This window comes from Geotrypetes seraphini, chromosome 12, assembly GCF_902459505.1.
Source record: "Geotrypetes seraphini chromosome 12, aGeoSer1.1, whole genome shotgun sequence".
Taxonomy (NCBI): Eukaryota; Metazoa; Chordata; class Amphibia; order Gymnophiona; family Dermophiidae; genus Geotrypetes; species Geotrypetes seraphini.
The window spans coordinates 55,876,239-55,889,988 of NC_047095.1; the positions used below are offsets into that span (position 1 = coordinate 55,876,239).

General features: G+C 45.4%; 1 protein-coding gene across 2 annotated transcripts in view; it reads left to right on the forward strand.

Moving 5' to 3' along the window:
* Positions 1 to 453: 453 nt before the first annotated feature.
* FAM151A (family with sequence similarity 151 member A) overlaps positions 454 to 13,750 on the forward strand; it is a 29,911-nt gene continuing 16,614 nt past the window's right edge. Inside the window, exons 1-4 of one of the 2 annotated variants that reach the window (XM_033915249.1) lie at positions 454 to 593; positions 791 to 940; positions 4,104 to 4,257; positions 10,810 to 11,034. In XM_033915249.1, the coding sequence (XP_033771140.1) occupies positions 799 to 940; positions 4,104 to 4,257; positions 10,810 to 11,034 (521 nt within the window). In that variant the 5' untranslated portion in view covers positions 454 to 593; positions 791 to 798. Of the gene's footprint in view, positions 594 to 790; positions 941 to 1,521; positions 1,633 to 4,103; positions 4,258 to 10,809; positions 11,035 to 13,750 lie in introns of those variants that run through there. The other variant, XM_033915250.1, reaches the window with a different exon arrangement.

Consider the following 13,750-nt stretch of genomic DNA (forward strand, 5'->3'; position numbering starts at 1 on the left):
GTCAAGAAAAAACCAAAACAGAAACATAACAACAGCGGGAGATATGCCCACTCTCTCCTGCTGCCCTATAATTCCCGCCAAGACCCGACTGCCTCCTCCCCCCACAGCAGGAGAGATGCCCACTCTCCCCCACTTTCATGTGACCTCCCTCCCCCTTCTCCGCCGCCCCATCCCCCTTACCTCCTCCCAGCTGCTGCATAGTGCATAATGGGCCTTCCCCTCCCCTGTGCATCTTGGGATGCGCTGGGAGGGCCCTGAGGCTCTGATTGGCCCATGTTGTATCAGGCCTCTACTATGGGAGGGGCTTTAAACAACTTGGGCCAATCAGAGCCTCAGACCCCTTCCTGGATACATCGGGAAGGGGCCTAAGGCTCTGATTGGCCCAGATGCCCCCATAGGAGGGGCCTTAGGCATCTGGGCCAGTCAGAGCTTTAGGCTCCTTCCTGGTGCATCCAGGCAGGGGCCTGAGGTTCTGATTGGCCCAGGTTGTATAAAGCCCCTCTCATAATGCCCTAGGGAAGAGAAGGACCATTTTAGACGATGCAGCAGCTGGGAGGAGGGTGTCCATGTCCCTCCGGGTCATCTATTTTGAGGTAAGGGGAAGAAGGTAGCAGAAGTGGGGTTGGGAGGAGGGGCGCCACACCCCAGGCACCTCCTCCTACCCTCATAACACCACTGTATTTTATTCTTCAGAATCTACATTTGTCACTGCCTTGACATCTGCTGATGTGAAGCTCCCTTTTAGCGACATGCACTGAATACCCTTCCCTCTCAATCCCTGTACATGTAGGTGGTGCTATGATTTTAGAAGCAGATGTTAACCTTGAAGGGCTCTACCAACCCAATATGACTCAAACGCCTATCATGGCTCACCCCCCAGAGGTGTACAGTGACAATACGCTCCAGGAGTGGCTGGATACTGTCCTAACTTCCAAAAAAGGTAAAGCTTCTTCACTTCCTCTTATAGTCTAAGTGTCCTCAGAAAAGCAGCCATTAATGTCAGGATTATTTGATAAGGAAATGACTCTCATTGTATGGCTTAAATACATTGGGCCCAGTGTTCAAAAGGGTTTGACTTGGAGTGAGCTGGGAGGAGATATTCAGTGGCATTTAACCAGGCAGTGCCACGGAGTATCTTCTCCGACTGCCACAGCACTGTCCAGTTAGTATTGGGTGGTCCTTGGGTGGTTTTGGTACTTAACCAGGGCTGGTGTTAAGCATGCCGGGGCCCAGGGCAGAAATTAAGGAGCCCTTCCCAAAATTGCTCTCCTTCCTGCCCCCTCCCTCAATTTCCCCATCCACCAAAAGACCTCCCTACCCAGCATCCCTCCCTTCATTCTAAAATCAGCTGCTCCAGGGGGGCTCCTGTGGACTGGGATGTCTTTCCCTTCTCCCCACCTGATTCCGAAACCCTGCTCACTTATAAAAATGCAAGGAGGTGGCCGGCACGGCAGTGATCCTCTAACACTGCCCGCAGCCTCCTCGGTGCTGTCCCTCTGCCGCAGTCCACCCAAGTGTAAACAGGAAGTTGCATCAGAGGGGACAGGCCATGGAAAGAGACCAGCTCCAAGGAGACCCTGTACAGCGCTAGAGAATCGCTGCTGCAAGAGCAACCTTCATGCATTTTTACAGGTGTGGGGGAGAGTAGGGTTACCAGACATCCGGGAAAACCTGGACCTGTCCTCTTTTTAGAGGACTGTTCAGGTCCCCGGACGGAGTTTTCAAAACCCGGCAGTTTGCCCATGTTTTGGAAAGTCTGGAGGGCTTCTGGAGGGCATCTGGAGGGCTTCTGAGCATGCGCCGATGACATCACATGCATCCGTGCATGCTAAGAGGCCTGCCAGACACGGCCCAGAGGTCGGGAATGAAGAGACGAGGCTTTGTGGGGGACAGGGTTACGGGGTTGAACAGGGTGGGGCTGGGCCATGTGTCTGGGATTTTACTTCACAAAATATGGTAACTCTAGGGGGGGGGGGGAGAAGGGAAGGACATCCCGGGGCCCAGGGCAAATGTCCTGTTTGCCTCCCTCCCTAACGCCAGCCCTGCACTTAACTTGTTAGTGGCAATACTCAGTCTGCTGACTGGTTAAGGAAGTGCATAAAGTTTAGGACAGCAGAAAGGCTGTTCTAACCTTAGCTGCCAGGCACTGGTCTGAATTTTGGCCAGCGCCTGGTTAATTTCCAGGTTTCGGCATGGACCTGGCTATTCACTGTCGGTGCCCGGACATGGCTTAGAAAACACTGTCACAGGCCGAATATCAACTCAGTCAATTATTAGATAAATTCAGGACTGTTTTGGGGGATGGAACATTTTTGAGGGGTCATTTACTTCCATAAAAAAGTTTTTCCTGCTCTCCTTTTGCATTCCTGTTCTGAACATGGATCCTTAGCAGATTCTCCACTTTTCTCTTTTATCTCTGTCCATTTTGGGGCATCGTATCATAGGGTGTACCTTATCTTTGACCTGCCCCCACCCCACCCCACCCCAGCTCCACCTTCGCCCCATCCCTGGCCCAGTCCCCCAGAAGCTAGTTTGGCAGGGCCGGCTTACAAAGAATCTGGTGGCTCTCCCCCTCTTACCTGGGGTTACCAGATATGCCATTTGGAAAATCCGGACCGCTAGACCCATCTCAGGCCCGCCCATACCCATCCCTGCCCCATTACACCCTGGTCCCACCCTAGCCCCACACCCCACTGCCTGCTCTCGTTGGGCAGGAGCGCATCCGTGCACGTAATGTCATCACGTGGCATCCACACAAGCACAGATGCGCTCCTGCCCGACAGTGATTTGTTCCAAGCTTTTCAAACCTCAGACAAAGTGCCGAGTTTTGAAAAACCGTCAGGACCCCCAGGCATGTCCTCAAAAGGAGGACATGCCCGGGGAAATCCGTTTGGTAACCCTACTCTTACCTCCTCGGCGCTGCAATTCTATTTTCTATGGGCCGCCAGCAGCTCAGCTGACTGCCTTGGAAGCTGCTTCTCTGCAGGCCCTCCCTCCGCGGGAACAGGAAGTCACTGAAGAGAAGTGGCTTCTGGGGCAGGCCGATGGCAGCAGACTCCCGTTGCTGAGCTTTCGGCGGCCCGAAGAAAATAGAATTGCAATGCCGAGGAGGTAAGAGGGGGGAGAGCCACCAAACTCTTTGTAAGCCAGCCCTGCCAAACTCCACCATTTTAAAAGCCCGTCCTCTAAAAAGAGGACATGTCCGGGTTTTCACGGACGTATGGTAACCCTACATATCATGACCAGATTGTTTGTGCTTAGCTACCTGGGAAAGAGGAAGTGGCATCACAATGTTCCAGAATCAGGCACAAATTAGTAGGTTGTGCAGTGTGATGTCATTAACATAATAATAATAATAACTTTATTTTTGTATACCGCCATACCCAAGGAGTTCTAGGCGGTTCACATTTGTTTATCAAAAAAATTACAAGTGGTTTAAAACAATTGAACACTATTAGAAGCAAGCAAAAAATTACAAGTGGTTCGAAACAATTGAACAATATTAGGAGCAAGGAAGTAGTTGAGGTTAGAGAGAGAGGGGAGAGTGTAGGTCAGGGGGGGGATAGAGGTGGGTAGGCTGGGAAGAGAGGTGGAAGGGGGCAGGAGGATATTGTTGTTCATTGGAGAGGGGTGTTAGGTGTCTTGTCCATGGAATAGGTGAGTTTTGAGAGATTTTCTAAACCCAAGGTAGGTGGGGGCCTCAAGGACCATTTGGGCTAGTCATAGGTTCATACAGGGCCTCGAAACATCTGCATTCCTAGTTCCAAATAAGAAAATATGTAAATTATAGTTAAAAAGTGAGAGGAAAAAAGGAAAAGAAGAAGACTAAGAAAAGAGGGAACAGAGGGAAGTGATGTAATTTAGAATGATTTCCTTTCTGAAGTCTTGCTATTGAGGAAAAACATGGCGGCTTCTGGGGATTGGGATAGGGTAGAGTTATCTTTTCCTTTACTTCTGGATTATATTAATTCATTGTTGTAGTTTCTATGGTTTTGTTCTTATACATCTCTGTGTATTTTTGTCATGCTGCCTACATCTCCTGAAAATTTTTCTGCAGGGTCCAAGATTTCACAGTGTCTTCTCCCCATTTTCCCTCTCATCAGGTGTGAAGCTGGATTTCAAAAGCATCAACGCTGTTGGCCCATCTCTGGATGTATTAGTGAATAAATCTTCACAAATTAGGAGGCCAGTGTGGATCAACGCGGATATCTTGAAAGGACCCAACGTCTTTTTGGACATTACAGTCAATGCAAGCCGGTTAGGAAACTTGTTTCCGATTTTTCTTTCCCGGTGCTACTGGTTCTGCCGTTGTTTCATACTCCGCTCCCATGATTTCAAATGCACTTCAATATGAATCTTATTAAGCTATAATGAGGAGAAACCAAGCCAGGTATTTGGGTTAAGTGGTGAGCTGCAAAGAGAATATTTATATGTAACATAGTAAATGATGGCAGATAAAGAGCTGCATGTTCTTTTGATTACTCCTCATATTATGTCTCCTAGTTTTTCCACTTTTCCATCTCTGGAAAAGATTTGTTTGTACATTAATATCATTCAAGTATTTAAACATTTGTATCATATCTCCAGATGATACGAAGTTATTCAGAGTAGTGAAGACACAGGAGGATTGCGAAGACTGCAACGTGACATAAACACACTCGAGAAATGGGCTGCGACATGGCAAATGAGGTTTAACGTGGATAAGTGTAAGGTGATGCATGTCAGTAACAAAAATATTATACACAAATACAGGATGTCCGGTGCAGTACTTGGAGAGACCCCCCTGGAAAGAAACTTAGGAGTACTGGTCGACAAGTCAATGAAGCTGTCCGCACAATGCGCGGCGGTAGCAAAAAGGGCGAACAGAATGCTAGGAATGATTAAGAAGAGGATCATGAACAGATCGGAGAAGGTTATCATGCCGCTGTACCAGGCCATGGTACGCACTGGTTGCCGTACATGAAGAAGGACAGGGGAGAGGTTTAGAACAAACGCCAGGAAGTTCTTTTTCACACAGAGGGTGGTGGATACATGGAAGGCGCTACCAGAGGATGTGATAAACAGGAGCACGCTATAGGGGTTCAAAGAAGCTTTGGATAGGTACTTGGAAGACAAAGGGATTGAGGGGTACAGATAAGAGTAGAGGGATTGGATTAGAGGTAAGTTACAAAATTAATCAGGGACCACTGTTCAGGCACTAGGCCTGATGGGCCGCCGCGGGAGCGGACCGCTGAGCAAGATGGACCTCTGGTCTGACTCAGCAGGGGCAACTTCTTATGTTCTTATGTACTACTCGAAAGGGTCCAGAGAAGAGCAACTATAATGGTTAAGGGACTGGAGGAGTTGCCGTACAGTGAGAGATTAGAGAAGCTGGGCCTATTCTCCCTTGAAAAGAGGAGACTAAGAGGGGCCATGATTGAAACATTCAAGATAATGAAGGTAATAGACTTAGTAGATAAAGACAGGTTGTTCACCCTCTCCAAGATAGAGAGAACGAGAGGGCACTCTCTAAAGTGAAAAGGGGATGGATTCCGTACAAACGTAAGGAAGTTCTTCTTCACCCAGAGAGTGGTGGAAATCTGGAAATCTGTTATAGGGGAAAACATCCTCCAGGAATTCAAGACAAAGTTAGACAAGTTCCTGCTGAAACAGAACGTACGCAGGTAAGGCTAGTCTCAGTTAGGGCACTGGTCTTTGATCTAAGGGTCTCCGCGTGAGCGGACTGCTGGGCATGATGGACCACTGGTCTGACCCAGCAGCTGAAATTTTTATGTTCTTATGTCAGTTGCTTGTACACGCCGATTTTTACCGGCAGAAGCTTGCAAGTAATGCCACATGCCTCTACAGCAGGTGCATCTTTCCATGGGAGCTTTGTGGCTTTATAAAGGCATTAATTCCCTGTGTTATCTTTATAAAAGTTTAATTTAATGATCCAAAAACTAGGGAAGAATTTTACTCATGCACTGAACAAAATTCCCAGCATTCCAAAGCATAATTTATAAATATGTAATGAACCGTCGGCAGTGCAGATAAATTCTGCAGTTATAATTACCCAGCTCTCAGCACACCTCGATCTTCAGTCCAATAATGCAAATAGATATTCCCCCCCCCGCCCCTTTTATGAAGGGCTGCATATGGCTTTTTTTTTTTATCACCGGCCGCAGCGGTATTAGCTCCGATGCTCATAGAATTCCTAGGAGCATTAAAGCTCATACCGCTGCAGCCGGCGATAAAAAAAACCTAATGCGGCTTTGTAAAAGGGTTGGGGGAGGGGTGGTATAATTTTTTTTCAGTGCACATAAAGATATTATGAAATATTCCAAAGTTGTTTTTGTCTTTATTTACCCAAAAACATTCAGATTCTCATCCGTGCCATGAAGTGGTTGGAATGAACCCTGGTGCAGAATGTGAGACGTGGTAATTCACAGCAACTTCAATGCATTGTTGATGCAGAATGTGGATTGTGGTTTGTGGTTGAGGAGGATTAGCCCTGAATTTTGCTGTATCCCAATTGCCTTGTTTTCTGTTTGTTTATTTTCCCAAACATTTTATTGAATATAAAAAGTGTACAGTGACAAAAATCAGCATATTTACAACAGCCAATATTCATAATACAACATATAATAATAACTTTATTTTATTTATTTATTTTTTTTTCTATACCGCCATACCCAGTGAGTTCTAGGCGGTTCACATTAATTTAAACATAGTTACATACAGTTAAGTATTAATTGAACAGAGTTGCAAGGCAACGAAGTAGTTGGGGTTGGGGGGCAGGAAAGAGTGGATGGGGGGGGAGTGGAGGCGTAATAAAGGGCGGGAGGAGGATTAGGTTCTTTGAGGGGGGGCAATTAAGTGTCCTGGCCTTGGAAGAGGTGTGTTTTGAGTAATTTTCTGAAACTGAGGTAGGTGGGAGCATCGAGGATTAATTGGGCTATCCCCAACGTCACTATTCCCAACTAACCCCCTCCCACCCACCCAGGCAAAATCCCCAAACCATTATGGTTCAGCTAATAACGAGAGCATAGGGAAGGGCAGAGGTCAAAGTTCAGAGCTTAACTGTTATGACTGGATCTCTATTTTTCATGAACAGTGCAAACTTTAGACTAAGGGAACATTGCCTGCCTTCTCGTCGTTGTCAATTTACACATCATATGCACAATCCAGCCTACGTAGCAGATACTGTTTTGTAGGAATCTTGGGGGGAACGCCAACACCAGGCCAGTGCCAAGCGTGCCACCATAAATATAAACCCAACCAAATGATGTTCATGAGGAGAGAAACCTGGAATCATAGCATTACCAATTGCCTTGTTTCATCATCAAACCCAATAATAATAATATTACATTAGTGATTTCTATTCCGCTTGTGCCTTGCGGTTCTAAGCGGATTATAAGTTAGAAGTCTGGACATTTCCAGGAGCGTTACAGTACAAAGAATCATGAATGTAGCAAGTTACAATTGTTAGTCTGGTCATTTCCAGGAGAATTACAAAGCAAAGAGTAGGTATATAATAGGTTAGTGTGATGAATAATAATACAATCGGGATACAGTAGTGAGTTGTACAATGTTGAAGGTGTTGCTGTGGTGGTGGTGGTGGTGTTCATGAGAGTATTTTCTAGTGCTATAGTGAGGTTAAATAATAACAGTTTATATACCGCAGGACCGTGAAGTTCTATGCGGTTTACAATGATTAGAAATGTTACAGGTTGAGTGAATAAACAAAGTACAGATTTAGCGACAGGTGGTTCTTGGGCTCGGTTGTTAAGGACTAAGATTGAATAGGTTGGTTTCCTAAGTATTTCAGGAATAGATGTGTTTTCAGGCGTTTCCTGAATTCTCCAGAGGTAGTAGGCACAAGCAATTGTTCAAGGTCTTTACCCCATAATGCTGCTTGATGTGCGAGAAGATGTTGATGATGACTTTTAAATTTACAACCTCTAACCGGTGGAGAAACAAAGTTCAGGTGTGAGCTTCAAGTTTCAAGTTTCAAGTTTATTATATTATTTAATTAAACGCTTTTCAGGATACAAAGCGTTTTACAAAGAAATAAAATTGGATTTCTAAAATCACAAATACATTGTAATTAAAATTAACTACTTTAAAATTAAAAAATTAAAAAAATTAAAAATTAAAAAAACAAAAAAACAAACTGGGGTAAACAATCCACATGAAACAATAGGAAAGGGGGAAGAAAGAAAAAATACAATTAAAAAAAAAAAATAAACAGGTTGGGTTAGTACATAGGGAAGGTGTGAAGAAAAGAAATTTGAGGACTGGAAAATCTAAAGAGAAGAGGAATATAATCTGAGTTAAATAAAGGAAGATGAAATTCGGAAATTCGCTTGTGTCTGTTGATTGAGAAAGAGAAAAGGTCTGTTATGTATTTAGGGGCTAAGCCATAGAGTACCTTGAAGCAAAAACAACCAAACTTGAATTTCACACGTGCCTCCATCGGTAGCCAGTGTAAGAGTCGATAGGAAGGTGTCACATGATCAAACTTCTTCAGTCCACAAAGTAGTCTAACCGCTGTATTTTGTACCAGTTGCAATCGCCGCATGTATTTCTGGGGGGGGTGCCAAGTAGGCAAGGATATGGGGGAATGGCAGTTATTCTCTTATAATTAATTATATTTACTTGCATTTGATAACGTGCTTAACCGTGAAGCTCTGGGCAAAATTAGAATAGAGAATGACACAGGAACAAATTTTCCCCGTCCCCGCAGGAACTCTTTCCCATCCTGGCGAGTTCTTTTTCTGTCCTTGCCCCATTCCTTCGAGCTCTGTCCTCATCTGCGCAAGCCTCAAACACTTGAAAATCCTAAGTAGCAACATTCTAGAGCTCAGATTGTGATGTCATAATGCCTCATTCCACCAATGCCTAAGCTCCGTCCTCATCTGCACAAGCCTCAAACACTTTAAAATCTTAAGTAGCAACATTCTAGAGCTCAGATTGTGATGTCACAATGCCTCATTCCACCAATGCCTAAGCTCCGTCCTCATCTGCACAAGCCTCAAACACTTTGAAATCCTAAGTAGCAACGTTCTAGAGCTCAGATTGTGATGTCATAATGCCTCATTCCACCAATGCCTAAGCTCCGTCCTCATCTGCACAAGCCTCAAACACTTTAAAATCTTAAGTAGCAACATTCTAGAGCTCAGATTGTGATGTCACAATGCCTCATTCCACCAATGCCTAAGCTCCGTCCTCATCTGCACAAGCCTCAAACACTTTGAAATCCTAAGTAGCAACGTTCTAGAGCTCAGATTGTGATGTCATAATGCCTCATTCCACCAATGCCTAAGCTCCGTCCTCATCTGCACAAGCCTCAAACACTTGAAAATCATAAGTAGCCACATTCTAGAGCTCAGATTGTGATGTCATAATGCCTCATTCCACCAATGCCTAAGCTCCGTCCTCATCTGCACAAGCCTCAAACACTTGAAAATCATAAGTAGCCACATTCTAGAGCTCAGATTGTGATGTCATAATGCCTCATTCCACCAATGCCTAAGCTCCGTCCTCATCTGCACAAGCCTCAAACACTTGAAAATCATAAGTAGCCACATTCTAGAGCTCAGATTGTGATGTCATAATGCCTCATTCCACCAATGCCTAAGCTCCGTCCTCATCTGCACAAGCCTCAAACACTTGAAAATCCTAAGTGTTCAAGGCTTGTGCGGTTAAGGTAGAGCTTAGAGGAATGGGACAAGGACAAAACTTGCAGGGATGGGACGGAGAAATTGAGTTCCTGCGGGGACAGGGACAAATTTGTCCCTGTGTCATTCTCTAAATTGCACCACTCTAGAAATCAAAATGTAGCAAAAGTGAGCCAAGTACAGGACAATCAAGCCATTGTGACATCACTGATGAGGTTGGCTCTTAAGGATTGGTGGAATGAGGCATTATGACATCACAATACCGGTTACCATAGGCTGAAACTTTTCACACTATTCATTTATTCAGTTTTCTATACTGATCTCCCAATACTTGACAGAAACCCAAATCCAAGCTGTGAAGAATGAAGTTCTCTATCTGGAACCCAATTGCTTAGCAGCTTACTAAGATTTCAAGATCTTCATTGATGCAAGACCCTAAATACTGAACAGAGGATCTTAATCTGTATTCACTGTTCCACTGGCAGTCAATGCAAATTCCTAAGAAGTGGAGTTACAAGATTGCATGCTTTTTCATTAGTTAACAATCTAGGAGTCAGATTCCGGACCAGCTGCAACTTACTTCAGTCGACTAGAGCAGTGATTCCCAACCCTGTCCTGGAGGAACACCAGGCCAATCGGGTTTTCAGGCTAGCCCTAATGAATATGCATGAGAGAGATTTGCATAGGATGGAAGTGATAGGCATGCAAATTTGCTTCATGCATATTCATTAGGGCTAGCCTGAAAACCCAATTGGCCTGGTGTTCCTCCAGGACAGGGTTGGGAACCACTGGACTAGAGCAGGGTTAGGCAATTCCGGTCCTCGAGAGCTGGAGCCAGGTCAGGTTTTCAGGATCTCCGCCATGAATATGTATGAGATGGATTTGCATGCACTGCCTCCTTGAGATGCAAATCTATCTCATGCATATTTATTGTGGATATCCTGAAAACCTGACTTGGCTCCGGCTCATGAGGACCGGAAATGCCTACCCCTGGACTAGAGAATAGTTCCGTAAAATAAGAAACTCTGAGCCACAACCTTTAACTTCAGCCCAGGTAGACTGCTGCCAGCTCACCAGAAGCCTCCAGCACACAGTGGGAAAGGGATGGCTGTGGCATAAAAAGCATGTCTTTCTTTTCTTCTTCCCCCAGGTTTCTGGACTTAGTCCAAAGGAAGTATCCGAACGTAACCATTTCTCCGGGATGGATGACCCTCTATGTGCCGGGGCTGTTCAACAGAACCTACACATGGAAAATGATCTGGAAAATGTACAATCTGGTGAAGAACCTGCCCCAGCGGATCACCTTCCCTGTCAGAGCGGTCCTGATTAAGCCTGCCTGGCATTATTTCAACTGGCTGCTGAAACAGTCCGATAGGTAAGGAAGGCAACAGGCTGTGGCTGCCAAAATACTGCCTTTCTAGACCAATATCTAACCCTTAGATCCACTAATCAGAACTTACTGACAGCCCCCTCAATCAAGGACTTAAACTATACTAGAAACACTATATTTTCCTCTGTCGCGCCTTCACTGTGGAATACAATGCCACCACACCTCTGTTCTGAAAAAAAATTCTCTAAACAAGTTTAAAACACACCTTAAAACATTTCTATTCATGAAATGGGCCCCTTTCCAAAATTACTTGGATTCTCTTCTTTAAAAAAAATTAACTTTATATATATATATATTGCTTCTTTTCTATACTCAATCTCCTTCGGCCTCTGGGGGAATCTCCTTTTCTTCTCTGTCTTCCCCTGTTTTTCTTCCTCTCTCCCTCCCTTTTACTTGCCTTCTCTCTTCTTTTTCCTTCTTTCCCTCCCTTCTTATGTCCTTCCCTCTGATGGTTAATCCTATCATCTAACTTAGAGAAATTATTATATTGCCTGTTCATGATTTCTCCTCTATTTCTTTTTTTTGTATACTGAGTAATATATTTCTCTGCTGACATTATTAATGCTAATATGCTTATATTGGATTCCCTTTTTTTTCTCGAAAAATTTTCCAATAAAATTTCATGCAAAATTCCAACTGAGAACCCGAAAAAAGGGAAAATAAAAACTAATAAATAGAGAAAGGCCCTCAAGAAGCGACATTCCCCTTCCCCTCCTGTTTTATCCCTCCCCTTTTCCTTCCTTTTATTTTTTATTCACATAATGTAATTAAAAATCTTCCTCTCCCCCTCTTTCTTCTCGTCACTTACCTGTCTCAATTATGTCCTTGTCTTGGCCTCAATCCCCCCCCACACTTTTTTTTTTTTAATTTAAATTTATTATTTTCTTTAGGCAATTTTAAATATTTCAAATATCTTTTTAATTTCTATTATTGTAAACTGTGATGGTCGATATATCATGCTATAAATAAACTTGAAACTTGATAATATTTTGTTTCTTACAAAATGAGAACATAAAAAGATCAATGCCAGGTCAGACCAATGGACCATCTAGCTCAGTATCCTGCTTCTAACAGTGGCTAATCCAGGTCACATAGGGTTACCAGACGTCCGGATCTCTTTTCAAAATCCAGTTCTTTGTCTGGGTTTTGAAAAGAAATTGCGTCAGGAGGGGGCATCCGCGCATGCGTGGATCCAACATGGTGACATCATCACATCGCATGCGCGGATACCTTCCTGCCTGATGAATAGGCGGGGGGAGGGGGGTGGCGGAGCTGGGGCATAATGGGGCAGGGATGGGTGGAACTGGGCAGGGCTGGGGGCGGGTTTAGGGGTTCGGATTTTACCGAGGTAAAATCTGGTAAACCTAGTCACAAGTACCTGGCAGAATCCCAGAGTAGCAGGATTCCATGCTACCGGTCCCAGGGACATCAATGGCTTCCTCGTTTCTATCTCAATAGCAGACTACCGTATTTTCACATAGATAACGCGCATCCGTGTAAAACGCGCACACGGGTATAGCGTGCAAAAAACACAAATTTATGTACAGAAATTTTTATATACCGCGCACACCCGTATACCGCGCATGCTGCCCGACTCTCCTTTCGCCCGCCCCGACTCTCCTCTGGAGACCCCGACTCTCTTTTCGCCCGCCCCGACTCTCCTTTCCCCCTTGAAATCCTGTCCCTACCCTGAAAGCCTGATGCCCCCCACCCGATATCCGATTCACCCCCCCGCAGGACCGCTCACACCCCCACCCCGAAGGACCGCTCGCACGCACCCGCACCCCCACCCTGAAGGATCGCTCGCACCCCCACCCCGAAGGACCCGCTCGCACCCCCACCTGAAGGACCGCTCGCACCCCCACAGCCCCCCCCCCCTCCCCCATGGAGAAGCTGTCTACCTTGTTTCCGGATGCCAGCCCAGCTGCTTCCTCTGCCGGCGGTCCTGCCCCTTCTCAGAGCCCTATGCTGTGCTGCTTTTTCTTCAGGCGGTCCCGCCCTTTCTCTGACGTCTGTGGGGGTGCGAGCGGTCCTTCGGGGTGGGAGTGCGAGTGCTCCTTCCGGGTGATGAATCGGGCGTCGGGGGGGGGGGGGGAAACTATGTAAAAAAAATTTTGTACAACGCGCTCACACGTATAACGCGCAAAGGTATGCGCGGTTTGTAAAAAACACGTATAACGCGCACGTTATATGCGAGAAAATACGGTAATAGGCTTTTCCTCCAGGAACTTGTTCAAACCTTTTTAAAACCTAGATATGCAAACTGCTTGTAGCAGAGTGTCCTCGTGGAGGAGGCTGGCCTGAATTACCAGGAACAGCTAGCACACATTACACAAACGCTTTGAACGTTAATAAAGCATTTTCTTTATTAGTTTGCCTCATAATATAAGAATGTTACTGTGGCTTACATCAGGCAGTAATGAATTATTCTGCTTCCTTCAGCTTTTTCTCTCTCAGGGAGTTCTTCCCTTAGGACCTCTCCTTCCTTGATTAAAGTCTGAGTCGAGTCCTGCCCCTCTGACTTAGCACTAATCTGCAAAACATAGGGCATTCTGGGACCTGTAGTTTTCGCCCTCTGCTACCCAGTAGCATAACTGTAGTCTGGGAAAGGGAAAACCCCTGCATCTGTCACCTCTCCTTCCTTGATTAAAGTCTGAGTTGAGTCCCGCCCCTCTGACTCAGCACTAATCTGCAACGCACA